The 26,956-nt window shown below is 31.7% G+C and overlaps 2 protein-coding genes across 3 annotated transcripts; both read left to right on the forward strand.

The window, feature by feature from the left end:
• The first annotated feature begins 12,708 nt into the window (after positions 1-12,708).
• On the forward strand, positions 12,709-17,105 carry LOC139484334 (uncharacterized). 2 transcript variants are annotated; one of them, XM_071268075.1, is made up of 5 exons: positions 12,709-12,828; positions 13,702-13,983; positions 15,140-15,394; positions 15,730-15,996; positions 16,621-17,105. In XM_071268075.1, exons 3-5 carry the CDS (start codon positions 15,343-15,345, stop codon positions 16,848-16,850), a joined length of 549 nt encoding a protein of 182 aa, XP_071124176.1. In that variant the 5' UTR covers positions 12,709-12,828; positions 13,702-13,983; positions 15,140-15,342; the 3' UTR covers positions 16,851-17,105. The 2 variants fall into 2 exon arrangements, with proteins under 2 accessions (XP_071124176.1, XP_071124183.1); XM_071268082.1 differs by lacking the exons at positions 12,709-12,828; positions 13,702-13,983 and having other exon boundaries at positions 15,139-15,394.
• Positions 12,744-14,009, forward strand: LOC139520301 (uncharacterized). Its single transcript, XM_071312870.1, has 2 exons — positions 12,744-12,828; positions 13,702-14,009. The coding sequence occupies exons 1-2, from the start codon at positions 12,744-12,746 to the stop codon at positions 14,007-14,009; spliced, it is 393 nt and encodes a 130-aa protein (XP_071168971.1).
• Positions 17,106-26,956: the final 9,851 nt, after the last annotated feature.

Genomic DNA, 26,956 nt, shown 5'->3' on the forward strand with positions numbered 1-26,956 from the left:
TATCCTTTGATTTTATCTTTATTTACAAAATACAGACTTTTGTGTGAACATTACCTTGCGTTCCACATGAAAATCAATTATATAATCATTTTTATAAATTTGATTACATATCTTGAATTTTTTTTTCCTACACCTTATATATGCCTTAAAGAGGAAGTATTTTAAGAGTTGAAATTATACTGTAACTTTTGGTCATGAATGGACCAGCTGAAAAAGGTTAAAAAATGTCTGAAGCCATCAAGAGAATATGACACCCACTTAGCGCAGGTGTAATTTTTAAAAGTTTCATTTAATGTCTTTAAAATATTAAAGAAATGCACTTAGAAATAACTGTGTAGAGACCTTTTAAATTTAGAAAAAAATAATTTTATGACAAGACCGCTTTTCCTGATTAGGTAGTAAAAGTTTTGTTTTTCTCTCATGAAGGTTCTGTAGGATCAAATACAGGGGTCGAATTTAAGCTTTTTTGTGTACTGGCCAGCCAGACCAGTGGACTTCAAATCTACTGGTCCGGCTTAAAATTTACTGGTTCTGCAAACATGACATTCATTTGATAACCACTAAAAGATACGACGGATGTTTAGTTTTATTTTTTTTTCTCAGCTGCTTTCCTCTTCTTTACTTCAGTAGATTTTTGTGCTGTTCTGTTTGTTCATGAGCAAGTACAAAATCTTTTTAAATTTTAAGATCCCTTTACAAAAATACATTTCTCATCTAGGTTTGTCACTGCAAATTGTTCACATTACAATCGACTTTACAATTTAACCGTTCGAGATCTTTTTACCAGGATATTTTAAATTTACATTTGTTTTTGTCAGTTTGAAAAATCTTCCTTTTGAATATCGCTTAATTAACTAGATATCATTGAGATGGGAGCCATCTCTGTGGGCCCCGCTGTGAATAATGTGCATTAAAAAATTGTATCTTTACCATAGGACATGGGTTTGTCAACTGAAATCAAAGTTTTTGACCTTGACCTTTGACCTAGGAAGTTGCACATAAATTATGATACACCCTTTTGTGTTGGTTTATATACATGTCAAGTATAAACTTTGAAATGATAACGGTTCTCAAGATATAGAGCGGACACGATCTTTATCATAGGACATGGGGTTGTCAACTGAAACCAAAGTTTTTGACCTTGACCTTTGACCTAGGAAGTTGTATATAAATTATGACATACCCTCTGATATTGGTTTCTATACATTTCAGGTATAAACTTTAAAATGATAACGGTTCTCAAGATATAGAGCGGACACAATCTTAACCATAGGACATGGGGTTGTCAACTGAAACCAAAGTTTTTGACCTTGAACTTTGCCCTAGGCAGTCGTTCATAAATTATGACACACCCTCTGGTGTTGGTTCATATACATGTCAAGTATAAACTTTGAAATCATAACGGTTCTTAAGATATAGAGCGTACACGATCTTCACCACAGGACAGAGGGTTGTCAACTGAAACCAAAGTTTTTTTACCTTGACCTTTGACCTAGGAAGTTGTACATACATCATGACACGCCCTCTGGTGGTGGTTAATAAACATGTAAAGTATAAAGTATGAAATCATAATGGTTCTCTAGATATGGAGCGAACACAAAGTTAAAGTGTTACGGACGGACGGACGGACATTGTACATACATCATGACACGCCCTCTGGTGGTGGTTAATAAACATGTAAAGTATAAAGTATGAAATCATAATGGTTCTCTAGATATGGAGCGAACACAAAGTTAAAGTGTTTCGGACGGACGGGCGGACAGACTGATCACTATAGGGCGACCCGCCTTCCCTGTGGTGGTGGTTAATAAACATGTAAAGTATAAAGTATGAAATCATAATGGTTCTCTAGATATGGAGCGGACACAAAGTTAAAGTGTTACGGACGGACGGACGGACGGACAGACTGATCACTATAGGGCGACCCGCCTAAAGGCGGGGCCCTAATTAATTTGTTTTGCCCTGCGTTAAAAAGCCATTAAAAAATTTCCACATTTTGTGTTGTTGTGTAGTGCGCTCATTTGAGATATTAATTAAATACTTTTAAAATGGTACCGCCAGTACCCTAAAAATAATTTCTAATGTTTATGTTTTTGTAAACAAACCGAGATAGAGATGCAATCAGTGATTAACGAAAAATTTCTACTGGTCCGCCGGACTACCATCTGACAAAATCTACTGGTCCCACACAGATTCTACTGGTCTCGGACCACCGGACCAGCGCCAATTTCGACCCCTGATCAATTATAATATAGGAGGGTAAGGAAAAGTTTTAAAGACTAGAGAATAATGCATGTAATGTTCACAATACATTTGTAAATAAAGAAAATAGACATACATGTAAAAATGAAGAAAAACGGGTTGTTAAATTATAAGAAGTACATAAAAATGGGGGAAAAAATAAATAAATAGAGATAAATGGTATAAAGAATTAGATAGGAATGAAATGAAGGACCCTCAATCCAGACCATCGGTAAGAAAGGTAGTTTTGTGAAATGATTCATTTTTAAAAATAATTTATAGTCTAGATCCGGCTAACTTGTTTAACCCGGACACATTATTTATGTATGTGTCTGTCCCAAGTGAGGAGCCTGTAATTCAGTGGTTGTCATTTGTTTATGTGTTACATATTTGTTTTTCATTATTTTTTTTATACAAATAAGGCCGTTTGTTTTCTTGTTTGAATTGTTGTACATCATGTACATTGTCATATCTGGGCCTTTCATTGCTGACTATATATGCGGTATGGGCTTTGCTCATTGTTGAAGGACGTACGGTCACCTATAGCTGTTTATGTCTGTGCCATTTTGGTCTCTTTTGGATACATTGAAGTTGTCTAATTGGCAATCATACCGCATCTTTTTTATATAGATGGGTTTTGTTCTAACATGTCTAAATTTTAAGTGTGCATGCTTAACCAAAAATGTTATAAACTGGAATCCGGGCAAAATCAACTGCATTCACATTCCAATACTCCAGGTTTACAACAAGAAAATTATGTTTGCATATACATGTAATTATATAAACCCCCTACTTTCATGCATTATGACCTTTTCTCCCAGAAACCTAAATAGTCTGAACCCTATGCAGATGACATATTTCTCAGGTCCACAAATTTTCAAATCTATAACATGATAAAAGTACAATGAGCTATGCCTATGGTTACATTTATAATTAATTTTCAGCCTGAAAAAGGGGGGGGGGGGGTCATTCCGACTCATTGTTTTGTTGTTCGACACGGATATTGTTTTGAAATTATTTACGCTTACATGTTATTTTTCAGTGGTCGTGAATCGCTCTTTGAACATGTATATTCAATTCATTAGTACTTACTTGTCAGTTTAAATTTCCCCCTTTTCATGATTTGTTTACATCATCTTTCGCATGTTTGTCGGACCTTTTCTAGTGTAAGACAAGGGTGAAACTGCTTCATAAGCTACCAAAATGAAGATCGTTATCTATAATTTCGATCTGCATTACAGTATTCATGAAAAGCAGTTCAAGTGTTCGATAAATATGAGTTATTCTCTCTTCATTCTTCTCCTTCGTCAAAAGCATGCTCCATATTTATTTTTTTAACGGAAGTACTTTTCAACAAAGACAATTGTAACAATAAATTTTTATTAAGTTTTAAAATTGCATTTAAAAGTTATTCAACTCTTGCTCAATGCATTTGAATAAAAAAAATTATTTAAATGATCATATTTTACTGTTATGGAAAATTACGACAATGTACATCACTTGCGATATCAATGCGCAACTTTATGCACAGACGGCGCAAAAATTTAAACCCCCGAACTACCTTAAATATTTAAAAGTTCCACCTTTGGAAGTAGTAAATAAGCAACTCATTCGAAGTTTGTACGATCACGGAAAATAATTGAATTAAATTGGATTAAAAAAATACAGACAGTCTACCCTCTCGGTCTTAGTGATAATATCATGGGAATTGGCAATATATCATAAACCGATTCTGTTAACATTTTGGATATAGTTTCTAAAACTGTTCGAAAAAACCGTTCTCATGGTCGTAGACCAAATCGCAATCAAAGAAAATGACGGACCAATCAAACCAATATTTCGGACCAAATTTCTATTTGAAAAAACAACGGCAGACATTATCTGTTAACAAAGCTCTGTTCATTACCGATTAAGAAGTTAAATAAAATTTTAGAGGATTGCAACACATTTTCATATAGCAGTCCTAAGGGTTCATTCTGGCTATTCCTACATTTTGAATTTTATAGGTAAAATAGTAAAATTTTATGTAGGAGTTCCCAGAATTTTTGTGTAAACAATGGGATTATGTAGGATATGTTGTAACAACACTAAACTAATGAGATCTAATGAATCAAGGTAAATCCAGGTAATTCTTGTAAAAAATAAAGAAAAAGAATAATTTATATCAGTCTTTTATTTCATTTAATAATTTCATTGCACAGTTTATGTAAATAATATTCAAATGCACAATATGAATTTGTAGCTATAATGGCATGCACAAGTAATTCCAATTATTTACAATAATATATACAGGTAAATAATATCATTTGAAATATCAATGTTAAATCATTCTTTAAATCAAAGCACAAAATTTTGAGTTACATTAAACAAAGCACCAGAAGTATACTAAATTGACATTATTCATAGCACTCACATAGTAATACATTGATCATGATTGAAACATATAAAAGAATACAAAGTCTTAATCAATGTGCAGGAGATGAGAAGCAGCATCTCCATACTTGACTGGAGTAAGTTCATCATTTTGTAACCTTGTTTTCAGTGTTTGGAGTCTGTCATCTATTTCCCTGTACTTCCTCTTTCTTTGGATAATTTTCCCACCAGCTATGTACTGGATGAATTTGAAAGCATGGAAGGCTTCTTCTTGTCTCAACACACTAATCATACTGAAGATGTTTGGGTGAGCTGCCTTTACTAACTTCTTTAGCTTACTGTGCCAACCTTCTAAATGGTTTGTTGTTCTAGGACCTTCTGTTGCATAGTGATTCCACAGACTTTGGTTGTTCACTACTTAGTAGCTGGTTACATAGTCAGTAAAGTTAAGTGTTGGTGTGGTAGTATCTGAATCATCGATGTCTTCAAGTGCATTAAACCAAACATCTTCAATTGTATTGGGTGGTAAAAGTGGCAGTACTGCAGCTCTACGAACAAGTTGGAGACATGCATGCTTCACAAGTTAATAGTGTTCAAAGTTAATCAAAGTTCAAAGTCATTTGGCTTTGCTTAATCTATTAGGCCAATTTATACACTTATCTATGAATAATTAAAAGTACTTTTGATATTATATTCATTTTTAAAAATTATAATTCGTTAAGATAATGAAATTAATAAATTCTTTGAGGCTGAAGTTGAAAGTGTGGGTAACTATTAATTTTCTTTTTAAATACTTTTTTTTCAGACTCTCCAGATTTAGAATGCTTTTACTACTTTTTCTTTCATTTTATTTTTATTTTACCAATGCTTCTACTTTCTTTTCTTTCAATTAGTTTTATTTGTTTTAGAAATACCATGGTATTAAAATACTTAAAATTATTACTTTATGCATGTTTTCAAACAAAAAAGTCTCATTTTTTACATAGAAAAAATAATTTTTATTTAATTTCCACAGGTAAATTTACCTTTGACCAAATTAGACACTAATGACTAAAACAACATATTTTGCAGTAACAACATGTATAATTATTCTTCCACTAATCCCCCATGTTGGAATAGCCAGAATAGTAAATTACAAAATGTAGGAATAGCCAGAAGACACCGTCCTAAGTATGAAATCGTTCAAATTATAATTGCGTATTGTAATGCTAAACCGTTTCCCAAAATTGATCATAAAAAAACATTTTATTAAAAATAAAGTGTGTCGATAAAGGTTTTGATTTTGTAAATATTGCCGGTATTTCAACGACCATCCTGTTAAACAACAAATTCCTGGATATTTTGATAATACCGAGCTCCCTCTTAATTGTTATATTTACAAGAAATCTACCCGGAAATTTGTGTTTAATTATAGCCAATTGTGTAAAGATGTTAATATCAGTGAAAATACACCTACATCATGCAATTGCAGCAATTCCGAATACATGTATGGACCCATTTCACATGTTATAACAGGAGATCTTAACATCGTTCAAGACTGAGAGTTACAATCATTCCTCAGTAAAGGACCTAAATAGCGTCCCCCGTCAATTATTGATTGGAATTATTGTCGTAATATCATCCACGACTCACTCCGTACTTACTGTTTGAAATGGATAAAACGGGAAAAAGCTGACAAAAAATCTTTTGACTCTTTTTTTAATTCAGTAATAAACATAGTTGATATACGTATTCAACATTTCAAAGAACATTTTACTCTTAACAATAACCACAATAAACCTATTTCGCATATCAAACATAAACTAAAAGAACTAGCCAAGGAATTTGTTTTTGTCCCGGCCGATAAAGCTGCTTATAATATTATAAATGATTGACGTAAATTTTACATTGAGGTTCTACAAAAAGAAGTCATCAATTCACCAATATTCCAACTGACTCCATTTTCAGAAAACGACACCTGTAAAAAGCATAAACTTTTAGCTACCGCTTTACAAGCAGAACCAAAAACAATGAAAGTCCCAAATATGTGTTGGCTGCCGAAGCTACACCATACAAATATAGATTTATTTCGTCTTCAAGCCATTGTTTCACTACTAAATTTTCTATTCCTCTCACCAGTACACTTGGTACAATCAAAAACCTGATAATGAAATGTTCAAATGAGGCCTTCGAAAATAGTGGAATTAATTACTTTTGGAGTGTCAAAAACTCGTTGAAAGTACTTGACAAACTGCATGCTTATATTGGTGATTTTGAATCTTTTCAAAGTTTTGATTTTCTACCCTATATACCACATTGCCTCACTTTCTCATTAAGAAAAAAACACACACCTAATTAAATGGGCATTTAAAAAGTTAGAATGTGAATATATATATTCAAACTCTTTTAGGTCATTTTTAGTAGCAATAAACAAAAGAACTATGTCAATTGGACTACTTTGAAACTATATCTGCCCTTGATCTTTTACTATTTAACATTTTTGATCGCTTTGGAGATTCCGTATATCGCCAGGTTATCGGAATTCCAATTGGGATTAACTGTGCACCACTTATTGCGGACCTGTTTTTTTGTATTGCTACGAGTTACATTTTATGACCAAAATCAGCAAAGACCCATCGAAACAACATCTGATACACAAATTTAATAATACTTTTAGATATTTGGATGATATTTTGGCTCTCAATAATGACGACTTCAGTATGTATACTAAAGAAGTTTATCCTGTTGAACTTACCTTGAGAAAAATTTATGAATTACTGAAAAATTATTACACCAGGGTTTTCGATATCACAAACTAGTCAAAACAATTACTAAATTTTATCATCGGTATAAGGACATCATTCGTAAATATAGCTCAACATGCAGACTTCTTATACGTTCAGGTATTTCACATCCAATATTTTATGGAAATATTCTTTAGAAAGCACAAAAATGTCAGTATTCACCTCAGAAGCTAACAAAACCTTTAAATAGACTTATTTAGAAGGGATATAGTTACGATACTGTTGTCAGGTCATTAAAGATTGCATATTTTGGCGTTGATTCACTTATAGGGTCTTTGCATCGGAACTAAACACATTTATTCAAAAACCAGTTATTGGCATGACACGGGTTATGTTCTTCTCATATATGTTATGATGGTATGATACTAAACCTCTAACGGGAAGGATCGTGCCTGATATTCATATGATGAAATCATAATCTTTCTATCGGTTTAATTGAAGTCTGGAGCTGGCATGTCAGTTAACTGCTAGTAGTCTGTTGTTATTTATGTTTTATTGTCATTTTGTTTATTTTCTTTGGTTACATCTTCTGACATCAGACTCGGACGTCTCTTGAACTGAATTTTAAATGTGCGTATAGTTATGCGTTTACTTTTCTACATTTGCTAGAGGTATAGGGGGAGGGTTGAGATCTGGCCTTTGTTAGTCTTGTATTATTTTAATTTTAGTTTCTTGTGTAAAATTTGGAAATTAGTATGGTGTTCATTATCACTGAACTAGGATATATTTGTTTAGGGTCCAGCTGAGTAACGCCTCCAGGTGCGGGAATTTCTTGCTACATTGAAGACCTGTTGGTGACCTTCTGCTGTTGTTTTTTCTATGGTCGCGTTGTTGTCTCTTTGACACATTCCACATTTCCATTCTCAATTTTATGCATACTATTTATTGCTAGTACATGACTTAAATATTTTTTTACTTACATCTGACAAATAAAGTCCCGTAACTCCGGAACAACAAGCAAATCGAAAGAATTTTTTTTCGATAGGCTTTTAAATCAAATCATAAGTGACTTTAAGAAATCGTATATTGTTATGTTTATATGTTTTATTCATCTTCCAATTTAATTTTAAATTTTAAATTTTTTATATAAAACTTTATTTTAAAGCTAGTGAATTAAATGTTGTTTCTCCTAAAACAAATGTTGTTGGAAGTATTCGGCAGCAAGAATAAAACAAATGAAAATATAATTTCTAAATTTTATTCGACCGAGCGTTTTTTTTATAGATTTTCCTTCGTATGCACAAAGCAAACAATGCGTGAGCCAAGTATTGAAACACGGGAAGAGTTATAGGGACCGAAAATATTTGCCAAACCACATATAAATTCAATTTTACCTGAATGAGTTGAAACCTTAGTTTCTTGATAATTTCTATATTTACATTTTAAGTAGTTTAGCAACATTTTCATTATTGAATAAAACTCCCCACTATCTGTGAGCACATCAATACGTTCAATGAAATGTAAAGAGCTTTATTTATCATGATGCGTCTAAAATTGTGATTACATATATCGGATATGAAATTTATCTTTAATACTATTCTCCTCACAGTTAAAACACGACTTCTCATGAACGCATTGCCGTTCAGACATGTACCTTCCGGGTTCCAGTTTAAGGAGAAAAAACTTACACGTATAGCGCGCAAGACGAGCACTTCTGTGTCATCTCTATTCTTCGAATCAGCATTGAACACCTTGCCCCATGTCGCAGGACAATTTTCCATTGTTTAACGCAACAGACCGGTGTATTAGATTTTAAGACTGGTACCTTTGATAACTATTCTTTCCCTTCGCCGAAATTTTCATGATTAATGTACATCATCAATAAATTTGTATCCACATCTTAATTGTATATAGTTATCAAAGGTACCAGGATTATATATTTCTTGGATAAGTGTTTTTAATACTCGTTGAATTCAACTTTTTTTTGATAGATTAATGTAAATTGATGAACTGAAGTAATATTCTATCTAGTGTATTTAAAAATTTCATACTATATAATTGAGTAAAAGAGTCGAGCTAATTAAACATTAAAAACATTTACCTTTTACCTCACTACTATTTTTGGATTCTGAATCGGTTTCGGTTTCAGTTTTGGTATCGGTTTCGGTTTCGGTATCGGCTTAGGATTTGTTCGTCAGATATGGAAGTATATATGTTACAGTGAATTTGTATAATCAGGGATTATGCAGAATCCCTATTTTTTTTAGGGATTATGTAGAATCACTAAAAACATTAGTGATTATATAGATTCCCTGAAAATGACCAGTGATTTTGTATAATCACTGATAATTTTAATTATTATTCTACACATTCCCTAATATGATTTCAGGGATTATCAATAATTAAAAGCTTCAAAGATGATATCTCAAACCAATTACACTAGTGGTTCCAGCAAGGATTTGTATAGTCTTACTATACAAATCCTTGGTTCCAGGAAAGGGAGATCCCAAAAAACTTATGGTCAATATTCACGAAAAGGCTGAAGAAGGTTATCGCCTTGCTATATAGCATGGAATCCTGCTCGGATCTTTATACAAGAAATCAGTTTGAGGTTGCTGATTTCCCTTCATTGGTACAATTCGTACCTTCAGATGTTTGTGCTGAAAACTCTATAACTCTGAGACGTGTCGTAAAATTTGATTTGATGTTGAGGACATGGTTTTTTTTTAATTTGATATCGTAGTAAAAACAGACGTGAATTGATAGATATGCCTGTAGAAAATCAGGGTAAATGTGTAATAGTCGATGCCATTCAAATTTAATTTGTAAATAAAATGTGTAATATTAAAATATTATACATAACATTAACATTTATCAAAACGACTGAACGCATAAAAATAGTTTTAATGACAATTTTATTTAATTTCATATTCTCAACCTAAAAACAATTGCTAAAACAATACGATAAAAAGAATAATCATTATGCAATTTAATATTTTCATACTGACTTCATCAACCCGCCCGTGTGGGCTCGCTTGATATTATTAATACTAATACAGTCAGTATCAAAAAGGGCTCGCTTGATATTATTACTGATAAAGTCAGCATTAAAAACAAAACATCAATTATTCTGTATATATTTTGCTTATCATTTAATTATATAGTGCTTATCATTTAAATAAATTATTTTGTGTATAACATTTCAATATGTTTGTGTCTTTCATATTAATAAATTATGCCTAACGTTTTACAATATTAAGGTTATTATTATGATATATTAAGGTTAACTTTTAAGATATTTCAATATGTTATATATTTTAGTATCATTTCAGTTATTCTGTATAATCCCTGACGTTTTTTCTAGTGATTATACATAATCCCTGAAAGTTTTAGTGATTATATATATTCCCTAAACTAACCAGTGATTATACATAATCCCTGAAAATTTTAGGGATTCTACATAATCCCTGATTTATACAAATTCACTGTAACATATATATACTGGACATCACTTCGCGGTCATGGCAAAAGTTGCAACTGGTACTTATTTCCTATAAACAATCCTCACGCAGAGAAAAAATAAAATTCTGACTAATTGATCGACAAATTACATGACCTGGGTATTTGATTTAAAAATCTTGAGGCTTAGACACTTACAATATTAATTTTGATAATAACCCCATGGACTATTTATTTGTCATGTCCTATATACATATCCGATTACATCTTCATCAAGTTCAATATATAGGTTTTTAATTGGTCATTTTTATATTTTGTTGACAAAAGATTCACAACATTTGATAAAATAAATCAACCAAAATATACGAAAAAAATCTGTTGAAGATGAAAGGAGAAGAATTCGCTAATTTATATTTTTCCTATGATTTTTTTTATCAAAAAAGTTATTATATGTAACAACTTACGACGATAAAACGACATGTTATCACGTTAATAGGTGTTCCTTGATAACCTCAAAAGTGGAGGGATCTTCTCTTGAGAGAATCTTTTTGATCCTATAGATTAATCGTAGAACATATTCACGTCGTTGTTCATAGTTTGGATTACTTTAAACACTTAAAATGTTAATGTTTCAATTTTTTAATATTTTAATAACATAATAGAAATGAAAACAACATATCAGGTAGCTTGGTCACTTTGTAATTTGTTATATACCTAGGTTTGACGATACTTTGTCATTTTTATTGGAAAACAATTGTTATTTATAATGTCACGACGAAAAGGGGTACAGTTAGGGGATTGTTTTATCTAAAGTTAAAGATTTTAACTTTCTATAGCTAGCAATTGAATAAGTGCCATATGAATTTTTCACACTTTACATTTCCACAGCCAATCAATAAATGTAGATCTAAAATTGTAGATTCAGAAAGATTTTTAATATATATTACTGTACGAGTTTATGAATGGAAAAAAGGAAACTAAACAAACATCTCTCTCTCTCTCTCTCTCACACACACGACATCACCATTGACAATGGGGAAGAGGATCTTACAAGAAAATGTAAACATTATAAGTTAAATTACAATCGCAGAATAATGTAAACATGAAACAATAGTAAATAAAATATTTCTATTAGGTCAACAGATATTTATCTGTTGTTAATTTCATTATTATGTTATGTAGAACACATGTTTAATTTACAGTCATATGAAATTATTTTTTTTTTCTTACAAATAATGATGTTTTCGAAGTTGTTGAACCAATGCATGCACACATATACTTTAAGTAAGTCCTGTATTTGTTTTATCAACAGTAAAAGAACCTTATTTTAGTAATTTATTTTTTTGTGAATCATCTTTAATCTTCTGAAATTGATTGGTAAGTGTAATATACAAAAACACAAAAACTAGTTAAACCAAAACCCGATCAGAATCCGTTAATTTTATCAGTAATCTTAGTACATTTTTCACACTTTCCAACAGCAGTTACACTTTGTTTATAAATATTGACCCTTGAAAAATATGTCACAACTGTAAGTTGTGAATGATAAAAATATGCAAGTGACACACTTGTAACATAAGTGTCTTTTTGACATATAGTCCCGTATTATGAACTTTTGGTATTATTGTCGGAAAGATTAGAACACGAATTGGACAACATCTGACATCAATTGAAGTGACCTGGTTATTGCAAATCAGAAATTGTACATACTAACGAGTTTGATTTATTTATCTTTTCTCCATATTATCCCTTACTTACTTGATGCGTTTGTCCTCATCCTTCCCAATTATTTTGTTTAGGGATTAGTTGACTAAGAAATTAAATCTTGGTCAGATGATGTAGCTCTATGAAGTGTGTCAAGAGTTTTGTGGTTAATTAAATGTATATAAAGTCGCAATCATAAGTTAAGGTCACTCCAGTTTTCTATTGTCTTTAATAAGCTACAATATGAAAAACGGGTTTGTTATTTTTGTCGTTGTCCTGGTAGCTACAGTCGCTGCTAAAAAGGGATGGAAACTCCGACAACGACAACGTAAGTCTAAAGTTTAACAAGCATTTTATTACTTTTAGTGTAAGCATTAAATTTTCAACTACCTTTACAAGCATTTAAATTAGTTTAACAATTATTCAAAATACTATAACCAGCATTTCTATTATTTAATAAGCATTTTATTAGTTTATCAAGAATTTTGAATTAGTTTAACAAGTATTCAAATTACTATAACTAGCATTTTTATAAGTTTAACAAGCATTTGAATTACCAAAATAGTATATACTACATAGTGCACCAGACGGTCAGTCCAGGGAAATAAGCAAGACTGTCTTTCATAAAAAATTGTAAAATAACTCAAAATCAAAAGCAGCTGACCTTGAATATATATAAAATAAAATACTATCAATAAAGAAATTATTCTGATTTGATTTTACAAATGAACAATAAAATAGCACGTTATAAATTTGTAGCGTCCGGGGCGCTTTTCAGTATTAACGCTCAAACCAAAGGCTTATAAAACACGAATACACCAGACGCTGTATGACTAAAATGGGGAATACAAAACATTGTTTCTTGTATCTTAAGTCAACATTGCTGGAGGGATAGAGGATATGTGTTTCTTAATAGTTTCAAAATTCATTAACTGAAATTCAAGAAAAGTAGGTTATACATTATGTCAGTACTGAAAAACTTCAATAAGAACTCTTTCGATGCCGAAAAAAGAAGATATGTAGTTAAATGTATGTTATATCCGTTTTTTGCCTGATATATTAAGATCTTGTTAGAATTATTATAAAGGATAAACATTGAACATATAAATGTGTCAAAATATTAGTAATTGAACAAAATAGGACTTTTGTTTACTTGAAGTTTTTATATGAAACCTTAAAAATGAATAAAATATCTTTTCAGGATGCAAATATGATAAAAGTGCATGGAGTGACTGTGACACAACAACAAATACCGTCAGCCGAGTTTTGACTCTAAAATCCGGCGAGGAAGGATGCCAACAGACACAGAACCAATCTATAACATGTGATAGGTTTGAAAGACTACAAGCATGGATAATAAACATGATAAAAAAGACGGAAAAAAGAAGAGAATGGCAAGAACTGAAACAACAAAGAAAAGAACAAAAGCAAGAGATGATAGTCATGAAAGAGAATAAACAGCTTGTGAAAGAGCAAATTAAAAGTAAGAAAATATATGAGAATGATTGAAAAATATTATCTTACACATAAAATATTGTTATTTACTAACATAATCAGAATTTTGACGATTTTGATGCAGGTTGTGATTGCTAAAACAATCGCTTCCTAATAAATTAAGCTTTAAAATTCATTTCGGTAAGAGTACGTATCGTATATATAGACAGACAAATTTAGAATATATTGTAATAATGAGTAATTAAAAATATTTATGTAATTTTTTTCGAGTCATATTATCTTCAGATAACCCAATTTCTTCTTAATTGAAGTCAATAAAAAATATGTAACTGTATATCAAACATCATAAGTAGTACTGATTTTATTCTTCTAACTATCACTCTTAAGTTTAAAACGATTCTCTGATACTAAGAATATAATTAAACGATTTTTTTAATCAATATAATTATCTAAATCGGTATGTATTAAATAAAACTTCGTTATTCAAAAACATACCATCAAACGCTACTTCTATGATCAGTCTAGTCAGTTCTAAATGTGATATATTTTTCTTTAAATTTGGGCAAGGTTTTCCATGATTTTGGGAACAAAATTTGGGGTAAAAATAGGGGGGACACCGACTTCGTTTTGTCACTACAGCAATCTCAATTTCGTGTTTTATGAAATAATCTCGCCTTTCATTTCGGTAGACCTACGTCTCAGAATCTTCTACCTACTGAATAAAAGATAATTTCTTCTTGTCCTGAAAAAAGAATTAAACATTTGCCTCTGGCTGATAAACAAACTACAATTAATCATATGGAAATTAAGAGCATAGCATATAAAACATGATTGTTTCCTGTCTACCATACCGTTGTCTATTGTATAAATCAATTCTGTTTGATAAAATGATTTGTCTCTCTTTGATCAGTATATAGGAAAACAAAAAAGTGGTGCAAAAATATTTCTGATTTTGGATTTTCTGGATTTACATTAATCAGGGATGTTAACTCAAAACTTAACATTGTGAGAGCGGTGATAAATGAGAAAAATCGGGAACCTTTAAATATCAGTATTTTATTTTTGTAAACGAATGAATGTTTTGTTTGGTTTGCATTCGAATTGGTCCATGCATGGAGTCAATAAACGTGATTTTTTCATTTGTAGTATCTTTAATAATATTGCGATCATGTTTTTTTATAAAGGATGTCGTTATGAACACAGTGATTGGAGTGAGTGCGATCAAGCAAAAAATACAGTAACCCGAAATTTTACTTTGAGTGAAGGCGAACAGGGTTGTGAACAATCACACACTATCACCATAACTTGTGACAAACAAAATAGAATATAGGCATGGAAAGCAAAGAAGAAGGACCGTAAACAGAAAAGAATAGACGAAAAATTGCAAATGAAGCAAGATAGAAAAGAGAAAAGAAAACTTGCAAAAGAACAAAGACTAAGTATGTATAAATTTTAAATTTAATTTACTACTGTTGTTTATTCGGTATTATCTATCTATGATGGTATACAACCAGCTTTTCATCATACAAATAATTAAGGTTAAAATGTACTTGGAAATGTCATATTCGGTCAGGAGCGTACCAGATTAAATTCATTTGATAAGCGCATGGAAAGTACACCCTTGTTGTTAGGGGGTTGCCAGTTATACTTGTGTTTTTACATTTGTTGTTTGATTTTTTAACACAAATATATACTATGCTCAAACATTGATATTCAAACTTCTTTGTAAAATATGTTAATTCTTTGTATTTATTCTCATCACAATTTATTTCAGAATGCAAATACGACAAGGAAGACTGGAGTGAATGTGATAACACAACAAACACAGTAACCCGAGTTATGACATTAAGGGATGGAGAAGAAGAAGAATGCGAACCAATAATAAATGTCATCATTTCATGTTCAAAGTTTGAGCGTATTCAACAGTGGAAAGCAAGAAAAATGGAGCGCAAGAACGAAAAGAAGGAGAATAAAATGTTTATTAGAGAACAGAAAAATATGTGGAAAGAAAATAAAAAGATAGTGAAGGAACAGCGTAGACGTAAGTAAATAAATGAAACGAACCAAACAATTAAACAACAACATAACAAAATTATAATTACAAAAAGGTGAAACTTTCAGTAACAATTAAGATCTCGTAAACAAAACATTAGCGGATTCCTGGATTACAAAATACACATGCTAATGATTGAAAGGTTAATTTTATAGACTGTACAATGAAATCAATGCAATTTAGCGAACAAGATAGTCTACAGATCAAAAACAGTCTTTTACAGGGGAAAGATGTCTATACAATATGTCAAGCTCTTAATCACCTCCTTGTTTACAAAATGATGTTTTAGTCATGTCTGGTTATTCGTTCAAGTAAATAGATTGCTTTTTAATTTAAAAAAAAAGTATTTTGAATTTAACCTTGCTAGCTTAAAGGGTATCCCATTTAATTGATTAACCGCGTTGTTATTATTCACGAACAAAAACTTCTCATACCAAATTTAAAAGATTTCAGAATGATTCTTAATCAACAACACTTTCTCCTATTTTTTGGTTTCCGTTGCATACACGGATCGACTCTACATATTTAAAGACAGGGCTTAAAGAACTGCCTGTATATATTTTTATATTATATTTTATGAATATAGGTTTATATTGACATGTTTATTTTCAGTCGGATGCAATTTTGATGTAACCTTTAGTGAATGTGATCCTACAACCAACATGGTTACAAAATCGTACATACCAACAACAGATGATGATGATTCATGTGAAAACAGGTCATTTGAATATTCATGTGATTTGCATGAAAGATTAATGGAAAAGAAGAGAAAACGTCAAGACAAAAGAGTCAACAGAGAAATAAATAGGAAGGAATTTAGACAGCAGAGGCTTCTGATCTAAACCAAAGAGTTTAGAATAATGATCAAGAAGAAATCCACTTTTCATTATGTACAATGTATTAAGACTGAGAAAAAAGTTAGTTCAACCCTGCGTCAAATTGTTTTCTATACATATGAAAGTGACAGAGAACATGTGACTAGGTGGTTTACTAATATCAATTGCGAAAATAGGCTGATATTGAAATCTAGATAATTTGCAATCTAAATATAATACATTTTTTAAACTAAACTTCTTTTAATAAATATTGTACAAGTCTTCTTTGACTGTTATTTTTCTATCGCAGTCTTTGGAATCATACGCAATACTTGTGTTGCTGAAGTCTTGTATTAGAAGTTGATGATGTGATTTCCGGATCTTGTTTTATGGTAGGCTTTTTTTTTGTTAAATCGACCTTAAACTCGCACACAATTCGAAATATGATACTTTAAAAGACGATACAATTTTAATGCATCAACAATTGCATGATAATATTGAAAACACCAAGTGTCCACCAGATCTCCTAGATAATATACTTATATAACAGCTGCTACAATATTTCATATTCTTTTCACAGATTTTATTGTAAAAGATACTAATAGATATTTTCTACTTTTGCGAATCCACATTCAGTGTATAGTCATTATCAGAAAGTTGTAACTTAACAGACCAGTTTATCAGACTAGTATCTAAAAAAATAAATTTGTGGTTGTTGATTGACAGAGGCCGATCATTGTGATATTTTATGCATTCCAAATTTTCTACTATTAAGGTCGCTTTGTGTTTAATAAAGGTTTCAGTTAACAATGTTATGTTTAAATGCGTACATGTATACAGTAAAAGCGCACAGGAAAAGAACAAATGTAATCAGTCAACCTAATTTGACCGAGAGTAATAAACATTGATAATCATTGCCATATATTAAGAAAACAACAGTATAATGTAAAATCATTAATGTTATAACATACAATAACAACCACTAGACACAGAAAAATGCAAAGGGAAACGTATAGCAAAAACAACCGAACTTGAAGGCAAATTTTAAAGGGGAAAGTCTATAAAAACTGTCAAAATCAAACGCTACATGTATCAATAAAAAAATCGAGTGAAAAACAACTTGAAATGCATATTGTTTGCTATTATTTATCCATAAATCATGGAGGTTTTGTACATTGAACAAAAGGTGACATCTCAACGCAAGTAAAACACGGTCCAATGCAATTATATCTATTATATATAATTTTCTAATGTTTCGGATTTTTAATTTTTTTTGTATGCATTAAAAATCCATTGAATTGCATATGAATATCGAAAAATCCTTTATGATGAAATACAATCAATTAAAACGGTATTTAAAGAATGCTTTTACAAGTAAAGATCTTTTGCAAACATTTTAATTGATTGTATTACTGAAAATGTATCAATGTCTCAAATACCATCCCCCTTTTTCCAGTTCTTAGATACTTCCAGTTTTCTTTAATTCATCATTGTTATATTGTATATCGAATCAAATCAAATTGTACCTCTTGACTCCAAACGGATGATAAGAGTTATTTTCAATCGGCAAGAGGTCAACACCTCTATATATATTTCCGAATTGATCATTTGAAAATAATATTTCTTAAACATTAGTAAAAGAATAGAAATATGCTGATGAGATTGTCAAATAGTGTGCGAAGATACCTTAGGTGCAAATGAAAAAACAAAGATTATTAAAAAGCATAGTTAAAAGGAATAACCAAACAACAGTTAACAGAAATGTGCTTTCTTCAATAAAGATTAAGCAACGAGAATCCCATCTAAACTCGGGGAAATTTGGTTGCACCAGGACGACACCTTTCATGAAGCTTATGACAAGAGAAACTATGTTGATCAACCGGATTCTTTGGGGTTATATATAAAACAAGAAAATATGTATCTAAGGGAGCTACAATTTGATTTTTATGGTGGGGGGGGGGGGGGGGGGGGGGGGCTAGGATGAAATTTGAAAAAAAGGCAGGACAGGATTTTGAGTTAAAAAAAAGGCAGGATGAGTAACTTGGCAAAAAAAAAGAAGGCAGGATGACAATTGTTGTAAAAGAGTCAGGATAAGCTAAGAAAAAAAAAAGGCAGGACCGAATAGACTGAAAAATAAAAAGGCAGGACAGAGATTACAAATAAAAAAAAGGCAGGACAGAGATTACAAATAAAAAAAAGACACAATTTTTCATCCTAACCCCCCCATAAAAAATCAAATGGTAGCTCCATTAAGGGCTGCGTCAGGTTTAGATAAAAAAAATTATATTGGTATCACTGTATATATTTGTTTTTATACAGATATTTTTCACGTATTCTTCAGTGATTGCTCAGGGGTTTTTTGGGTTTTTTTTTTTTAATTGAGGCACAAATCATAAAATTTTCAATAAATACTGCGTTTTTATCGTCATTTTTAAGTTAGACAGGAATCTTTTGACCTTTGATAGTTTATATATCGTATCATCAAGCAATTAAATATCTAATTAAGTGCTGGATTTAACCTTGGTACTATTAAGTAGACTTTTTTGGAAAACATGTTGGCTTTTACTTTTTTAAAACAACATCTTTATTTGCATATGTTTCTTGTCTTCAAGACAACAAAGGAGATTGCTCTTCACGAGGGATTAAAATTGTTTCACATGCTTTACCTCGAAATCTTACGTCACTGAACTTAAAACGAAATTCAAAAGGTACAATATCACATGGCGATTTCCAATTTTATGGAAGATTGAGAATATCAATTTACGACAAGAACAATATTTCCTTACTGCAATCAAATGCTTTTAAAGGACTTAAACATTTAAAGCATCTGTCCATGTCTGACAATATGCTCGATCTTAATACATCATGTGTCTCGGAATTATTCGGACCTCTGAAATCTCTAGATAGGTTTTGCATTTCAAGAAATATGCCAGTAGGAACCGATTTACCAGTTTATTATCTATTTTTCGGATATTTTCTTAAACTTATACATCTAGAAATGGATCTTGCTCGAAAGCCAGTGTGGAATAAATGTGGATTGTCAAAACAGTTACGAACTTTATGTTTTAACTCCTGCTTTTTAGATAAAATAACAATTAGACCTTCGTTTTTATGCTACCATCAATAGAAAATATCTATTTTGTCGGTTGTGAGGTTCGTGAGTTGCCTGAAACTAAACTTTCTGAAACCTTTCATTTGTTGAAGATTCTTCGCTTATTCCAAGTTTACATGGGCATTGAGCCAGCACTGAAGATAGTATATCCTTTTAAAAAATGTAATAGTTAAACTTTACAGAAATTAATTCTGGCTATTGTGATGGACTTATTAGAGCTCCTTTTGCAGTTATAATAAATGCTGATAGGGAAAAATACTTGAGAAAAGTATGTTTAAGAAAAGTAATTTTGATAAGAAATGATTTTGTAGATTTCAAGCCAAATTCTTTACTGTCTGAATGTTTTGTTACAATATTTTTTTCTGGAGACCGATTTTCAATGACAAATGGATTTAAAACAGTTTAACTGTCAAAGCTCATACTGTAGTTATCAAGTCTTGTAATTTTCAATTATTCCGGAATTCTTAGTATTTCAACTGACGAAATCAATTCAGGTTTAACGGCCAATACAGAATTTTCACGGAACTAGTACGCCTTTTTATTTAGGGGTCAGCTGATATACACGTCCGCGTGCGTGGTTTTTTCGCTGCGTTAAAGACCCATTTGTGGCATTCAGCTGCTCATTTGTCTGGTTTATTTCTCTTTGACGTATTCCCTATTTTCATTCTCAATTTTACTATAATCTTTACATCAAGACCATCATGTATTTTTTGTGAAGCTGATATGGAATATTAATGAACAAGGTCTTGGTATTTTCCGATGATTTTTTTAGGAAAAGGACGATGCTCTCTTTGACATAACCCTGGTTAATTACTTTTATGCTCAGACAATGGTAAAGTGTCATATAATATGAGTAGCAGCTGCAAGGTAAATTAGAGTGGAAAAGGGAGAGACATTTATCAGTGACTATTTTTACAGACGCATCCACCTTTAAATGGGGTGGTGGCTTCGAAATTAATGACATCAAACATACTGTAGGTGATTCGTGGGTGGCAGAAATGCTTTCTCTGCCAATTATGATTCTAGAAGCGTATGCGTTATTAAATGTTTTAAAGTCATTCAGAGACAAAATACAGGGGTTTCGAATAGATGCAAATGTCGACAACAAAGCTTTGATTTATGCGTGGGACAACGAGGGGTCAAGGTCATCTCAGTTGAATTCCGTAATAAAAGATATTTTCAAATTTACTATTGATTCGGACATTATTTTGAACCTGTACTATATACCGTCAAAACAAAACCTCGCTGACGCGCCTTCACGTACTTTAACAAAGTGTGACGCAACAATTACGAAAGTTATATGGCAGACTATTCAAGAGCATTTCGGAGGAAATTCTGGACATACTTTAGATCTCATGGCTCTGGACTCAAATAGCATGAAAGACAAAAAAGGAAATATTCTAAAACATTTTACACCTTTTCAATCTCCTCTGTCCTCGGGTATAAACGTTTTCACTCAAGAGATTAACAAACAGGAAAACTGTTACGTATTTCCACCTTTCAATCTTGTTCTACCAGTTATGACTTTTTTGAAAGAAAACAGTTGTAGTTACACGATTGTGATAAGAGCGGAGAACACTACGCCTTTATGGCTGCCTAATTTTGTCAATTTCATAAGTGACGCATTTGTTCTAGGCATCAAAGGTCAAAAAGATGTTTTAAAGTACCCGACGAAAAAGGGCTATGTGTCTGATAGATATGGTTTACCATGGAATTTATGGGCGGTAAGGGTGCAGAATTTTATTTCCGGTTCATCTTATGGAAAAATGCTTTTTCTAAATAACCCTACGATTGCTTCCAATTTTCATTTTTTGTGTGTCGGTGATTCAATGATCAGATTTTTTTTATCAGATAAGAAATTTAGGAACCCTATGGTACATGTTTACTCAGAAGGTGGAGGCCTTATTCGTAATGTACAGTACAATATTCAAAAGATGGTGGATAGGTATCCACCACAAACCATTTTTGTGCATGCTGGTGTGAATAATTTGAGTAAATGTTATTTGTATTTGAATGAATTTCACCAATTATCTGTAGCACATCATGAGCTTGAATCTTTAACATTGTTGTTAGAAAACATTTGTAAGCAATTTACGCATGTAAAAGTAATAATGTCATCAATAATTATCACTAAGGACGATTACATTAATATAAGATCGGAGAGTTTAAATGCAACAATGAAACAATCATGCATAGAACATAAGTGGTTATTCATGGACAATGTAAATATTAACAGTTCACATTTGAGGGATAATGTGCATTTGAATGAGGATGGCCAGCGTATATTGACAAACAATGTATATAGTATGTTAAAATGTGTATCCCATGTAGGAATTTAGGGGCAGTATCATGACTAGCGTTTGTTTATGTTTCTCTGTAAAAGTGTAAATATGAGTGTTTAGTTAACATTTTTGTTAATTTGTATAGTTGTAAAAAACATTTTCTTTTATTTTGTTGTAGGTTTTTAATATTGCTAATATTTTACGTCCATACATGTTATGCAAAGGATGTGCAACAGCAAATGATGTAGACTATATTTTTTGTAAAATATGTGGTTCTCCGAGAAATAAGTCATTAGAATGTTTAGACGAATGTTCCAATGAAAGGGATCAACTATTGCATAAAATTGAAAAACGAATTGACACACTTGACAATTTATTAAAATCGGGGAGTTATTCAAAACAGAAATGCAGTTTAAAAACCGAATTAGAGAAATTTTTTGTTACTTTGGAACCTCTGAAAAATCTTTCTAATGCCGGTCCTGAAGACATCAGGAAATTTTTAGTATTCAAAGAAAAAAATGGCAGAACACAACTGCACGAAGATAATTGTGTATATCGTACAGAACATGGTCTTAAAAATTGCAGTTGTCCAAAATCTCTCACAGTAAAATCGGTAGACAGTTTGTTAGGTAAAATAAGAGCAATTTTTCGAGATATTGGAAGAGCTGGCGAATGGAATCCAATGCTTTACAGTGGCAACCCGGCTTCATCTCACATCTTGAAGCAGCATATTCAAGCAGTGTCTTTGGAGCAATCTAATTCTAATATAACAAGAAAACAAGCGACTCCTTTAATGTTCGACAAGTTAGGAAAACTATGTAGATATTTATCCTATAAAGTGTCTGTGGAAAAAGACCCTATATCACAGTTTTTATTTGCGCGTGACTTGTCTTATTTTTCTATGTTATGTCATTCAGGCAACAGGGGCGGAGATCTTGGTTTACTTAAGGCTGAAAATTTGTTTGACATACCTGATTCAAAAGGTATTTATGTATCACAACAGGCAGGAAAAACGGCCTCAATCGACAATCCAAAAAATTATATTATCTTGCCGTCGCTAGATGAAGACATTTGTCCAATTAAACTCGTAAAGGATTACAAACGTATAGCAAGTAAAATAGATATTGATTTAAACAAGGGTTTCATTTATCGTGTTAGAGACAACAAGTCAAAACAAATTAACAATCGAGCAGTATCATCATCATGTATGACAGACCGGTTAAAGACGCATTTAATGAATATTAATTTATATCAAGGAGAAACGTCCCACAGCATCAGACGCGGTTGCGCAATTACCTTAAGAATGTTAGGAGTCGATGATCAAGCGATCAATCAACATGTGGGCTGGAGTTCCAAGGGAATGATTGACCATTATGCACATGTTGGAAAATTAATGAGCCCCGAAGGTCCAGCAAGCACATTGTCCTCCGCTGCAAAACATTTGGGACAGGGGTCGTCTTTGTTCGATAAAGTTTCACAAAACTATGTCAGTATAAGTAATTTGAAACAGTTTAAATTTTGAATTTGTTTCATAGAATTTTGTTATGAAAGCGTAAATTTTTAAAAGCACTTTTTTCAGACGTCAGGATTAATTTTCAAGGAAGGGGAAAATCTAGACAATTAATTAAGTGACATTTTATTGTTTACTGTTTTATGTATTTTTTATATTATAAGTATTGGATAATAAATACTGTATTAAATGAGTTTAGTTTGTTTCGGTATGTTTATTATGTTACATAAAGCTGCACGGTTTTTGGTTTGTTGTTTTCCATATCTAACATATGAGAGGTACCGGGGTGAACTTGTAATATTCCACTATTACAAGTTCACCCTTGGGTGCCTCGAATATAAGATAACGCGGTCATCTTGTGGTCTGGTCAGTTGATTGGAGTTTGCGGTGAAGGTCATAAGCAATATGAAATATGACAAAGGCATGCCCTGTGTGTTAATTGTCATCAAGTGTGGTGAAGGTTGTTAGTAATACAACAAAGCCAGGTTTGAGGGTTTTAATGGTTGATTGCCATCGTATTAGCAGCTATAGCAGTCAGAAATGAAACGGATTAAAAAAAAAAAAAAAAAAAAAAAAAAAAAAAAAAAAAAAAAAAACACAACTGCAAACAAACAAACAATTACACTCAAGTTACAGGATGCAAAAACTTATACATATATCTGAGAAATCATAACGATACGTAATATGAAAAGAATATCCAAGCTTAAGGGAGGAGTAACCAGTTATTTGTGCCGTTTGTTACACAATTTTCAGAAAACAAAAAACAAAAACAAAAACAAAAACAAAAAAAACAAAAAAAAACAAAAAAACACCAATATGTATGTTGGGTCAAGCTTGAGAACTGTGTTGTCAATAAGGTTTTATCCAATGAGTCGGTTTTTTCGTGTTTTGTAGAATCATTAGGTGTTGGGATCTATATGCACTAATTCTAGGATATATGGAATAATCAACAGCAGTGTTGCTCCAAGTACTGATTAAACCTTATGGTAAATGTAAATGTCTTATCTGATTATTCATGGCGATAAAAGCTTATTCATCTTCATAGCTAATAGCTGCGGGTATTAATGGTAGATTTAGATAAAAAATACATGTCATGTTGTCGTTGTTATATAACATATATAGCAATTTACAAGTAATGCTATAGTTGCTATATCCGACCAAAACAATACCAAAAATTGTTTTTCATATTGACACATATTCATTTCATTCTCAAAAATACAAACAAAGGGATGACAGGAAAATCTAACATATCGCTAAAGATAATTTGATATGACAAACGATGTCGGGGAAGTCAGTTCGCATTATATTGATATCAGGCCACAAACCCAGCCTGTTGTACCTCTCACCTTACCGTTTTTACGGTTTGTTGTTCTCCATATCTAACATATGAGAGGTACCGGGGTGAACTTGTAATATTCCACAATTATAAGATCACATTTACACTATAAAATATTGTTGATTCAGTCAATAAAACTTCGACGCTACTTGAAAAAATCCAGAATGTCCTAAAAAAAAACGGACATCTTATATTTAATATAAACGCGGACTTATTCATCCGAACTACAAGTATTTCGCTAAAATTCTACAAATTAAAGGAGATGTTGATTCTATTAACGCATTGTCGTTGATTTGTACATTCGTATGTGGAAAAAAATAGTTTTATCTAACATTTCTAAGAATATATATATATATATAAGTTGTGTTACTACAAATATTTTATAAGTAATAGTTATCCCATGAGGACGCGGTGTGTCACCCCGATCACCCCGATGGCCGAATGGGATTACTATTTTACATCCCAGCTGTTTTAGATTAGACGAAAAACCATTTATAATTCATAAAATCTAGTTTAGAACGCTACACAACCATTATAATATAGTTTTACTTTATATATTACTATATAATATATACCCTTTATGACACCCAAACACGATGTTTAAATATGAAACCATGTCAACTCGGCCAACACTACATCGCCACTTTCTACAACATCGCCCCGCTCTTGTTTACCAACTAGCCCCACTTATGAAAAGGGTAAAATCCCAGCGAACAATCAGTCTGACAACTCGCCTTATTTATGAAAACGGTTAAAATCTCCTGAATAAAGGTCTGCCAACTCGCCCCTCTTATGAAAATATCTTGCTTCCTTTAAATATGTTAGATTACTGATATTTGGTATCCAGACGTTCTGGTGTAGGGGTGTCCGGCTCAGGTAATCCCTGGAAGAACAAAGGAGCTGGGATGTAATTACTGTTAATCACATATATCATATACCTCTTATATTTATTTTGAACGGTTGCAATTCTTACCAGTAAAACCTTTTGTTACATTATAAAAAAGAAGATGTGGTATGATATCCAATGAGACAACTATCCACAAAAAACCAAAATGACACAGACATTAACAACTATAGGTCACCGTACGGCCTTCAACAATGAGCAAAGCCCATACCGCAAATTCAGCTATGAAAGGCCCCGATAAGACAATGTAAAACAATTCAAACGAGAAAACTAAAGGCCTAACCAACATATTCAAAAGAAAAAACCTGGTCACATTCGAAACAAAAATTCAGTTCACTCGAGAAAAATACACGATGAAAATAGACACGTCTACACTAACCGGAAAATTGCTTTGATTTTAGCCAAAGATAGAAATTAACTGTATATTCTTGAGAGAGATTCACATTTCAGTACATAAATTCACGGTTTCCATTAAATCTGATGTAATAATCATTTATTATTTTAAGTGAAAGTAAACGGATTGCTTTTATTACGTTTCAATTAGTTGAAGGCTGTATGGAAATTATTTATGACTTTATATATTTTCAATAGAATCTAAACATTTATTATCTTTTAAAAAAAGATATCCGACACCTTCAAATCGGAGCATACTTTTAAAACAACAATTGTTTCGATCTTTCCTTTTTATCATGTTTAAATGCCGAAACTTGACGTCAAAAGTCTGACAATTGAGCACACATATTTATCTATAACAAATATATATATATAAGATAATAAATGTTTAGATTCTATTGAAAATATATAAAGTCATAAATAATTTCCATACAGCCTTCAACTAATTGAAACGTAATAAAAGCAATCCGTTTACTTTCACTTAAAATAATATAGTTCAGTCTAGGCGGCTGTCAAATTAATGATCACTAATTTGACTTAGGTTATCATATTTGATATATTGCATACTTAAACATGGTTTCAAATTACTAAAAAGA

This window comes from Mytilus edulis, chromosome 1, assembly GCF_963676685.1.
Source record: "Mytilus edulis chromosome 1, xbMytEdul2.2, whole genome shotgun sequence".
Classification (NCBI taxonomy): Eukaryota; Metazoa; Mollusca; class Bivalvia; order Mytilida; family Mytilidae; genus Mytilus; species Mytilus edulis.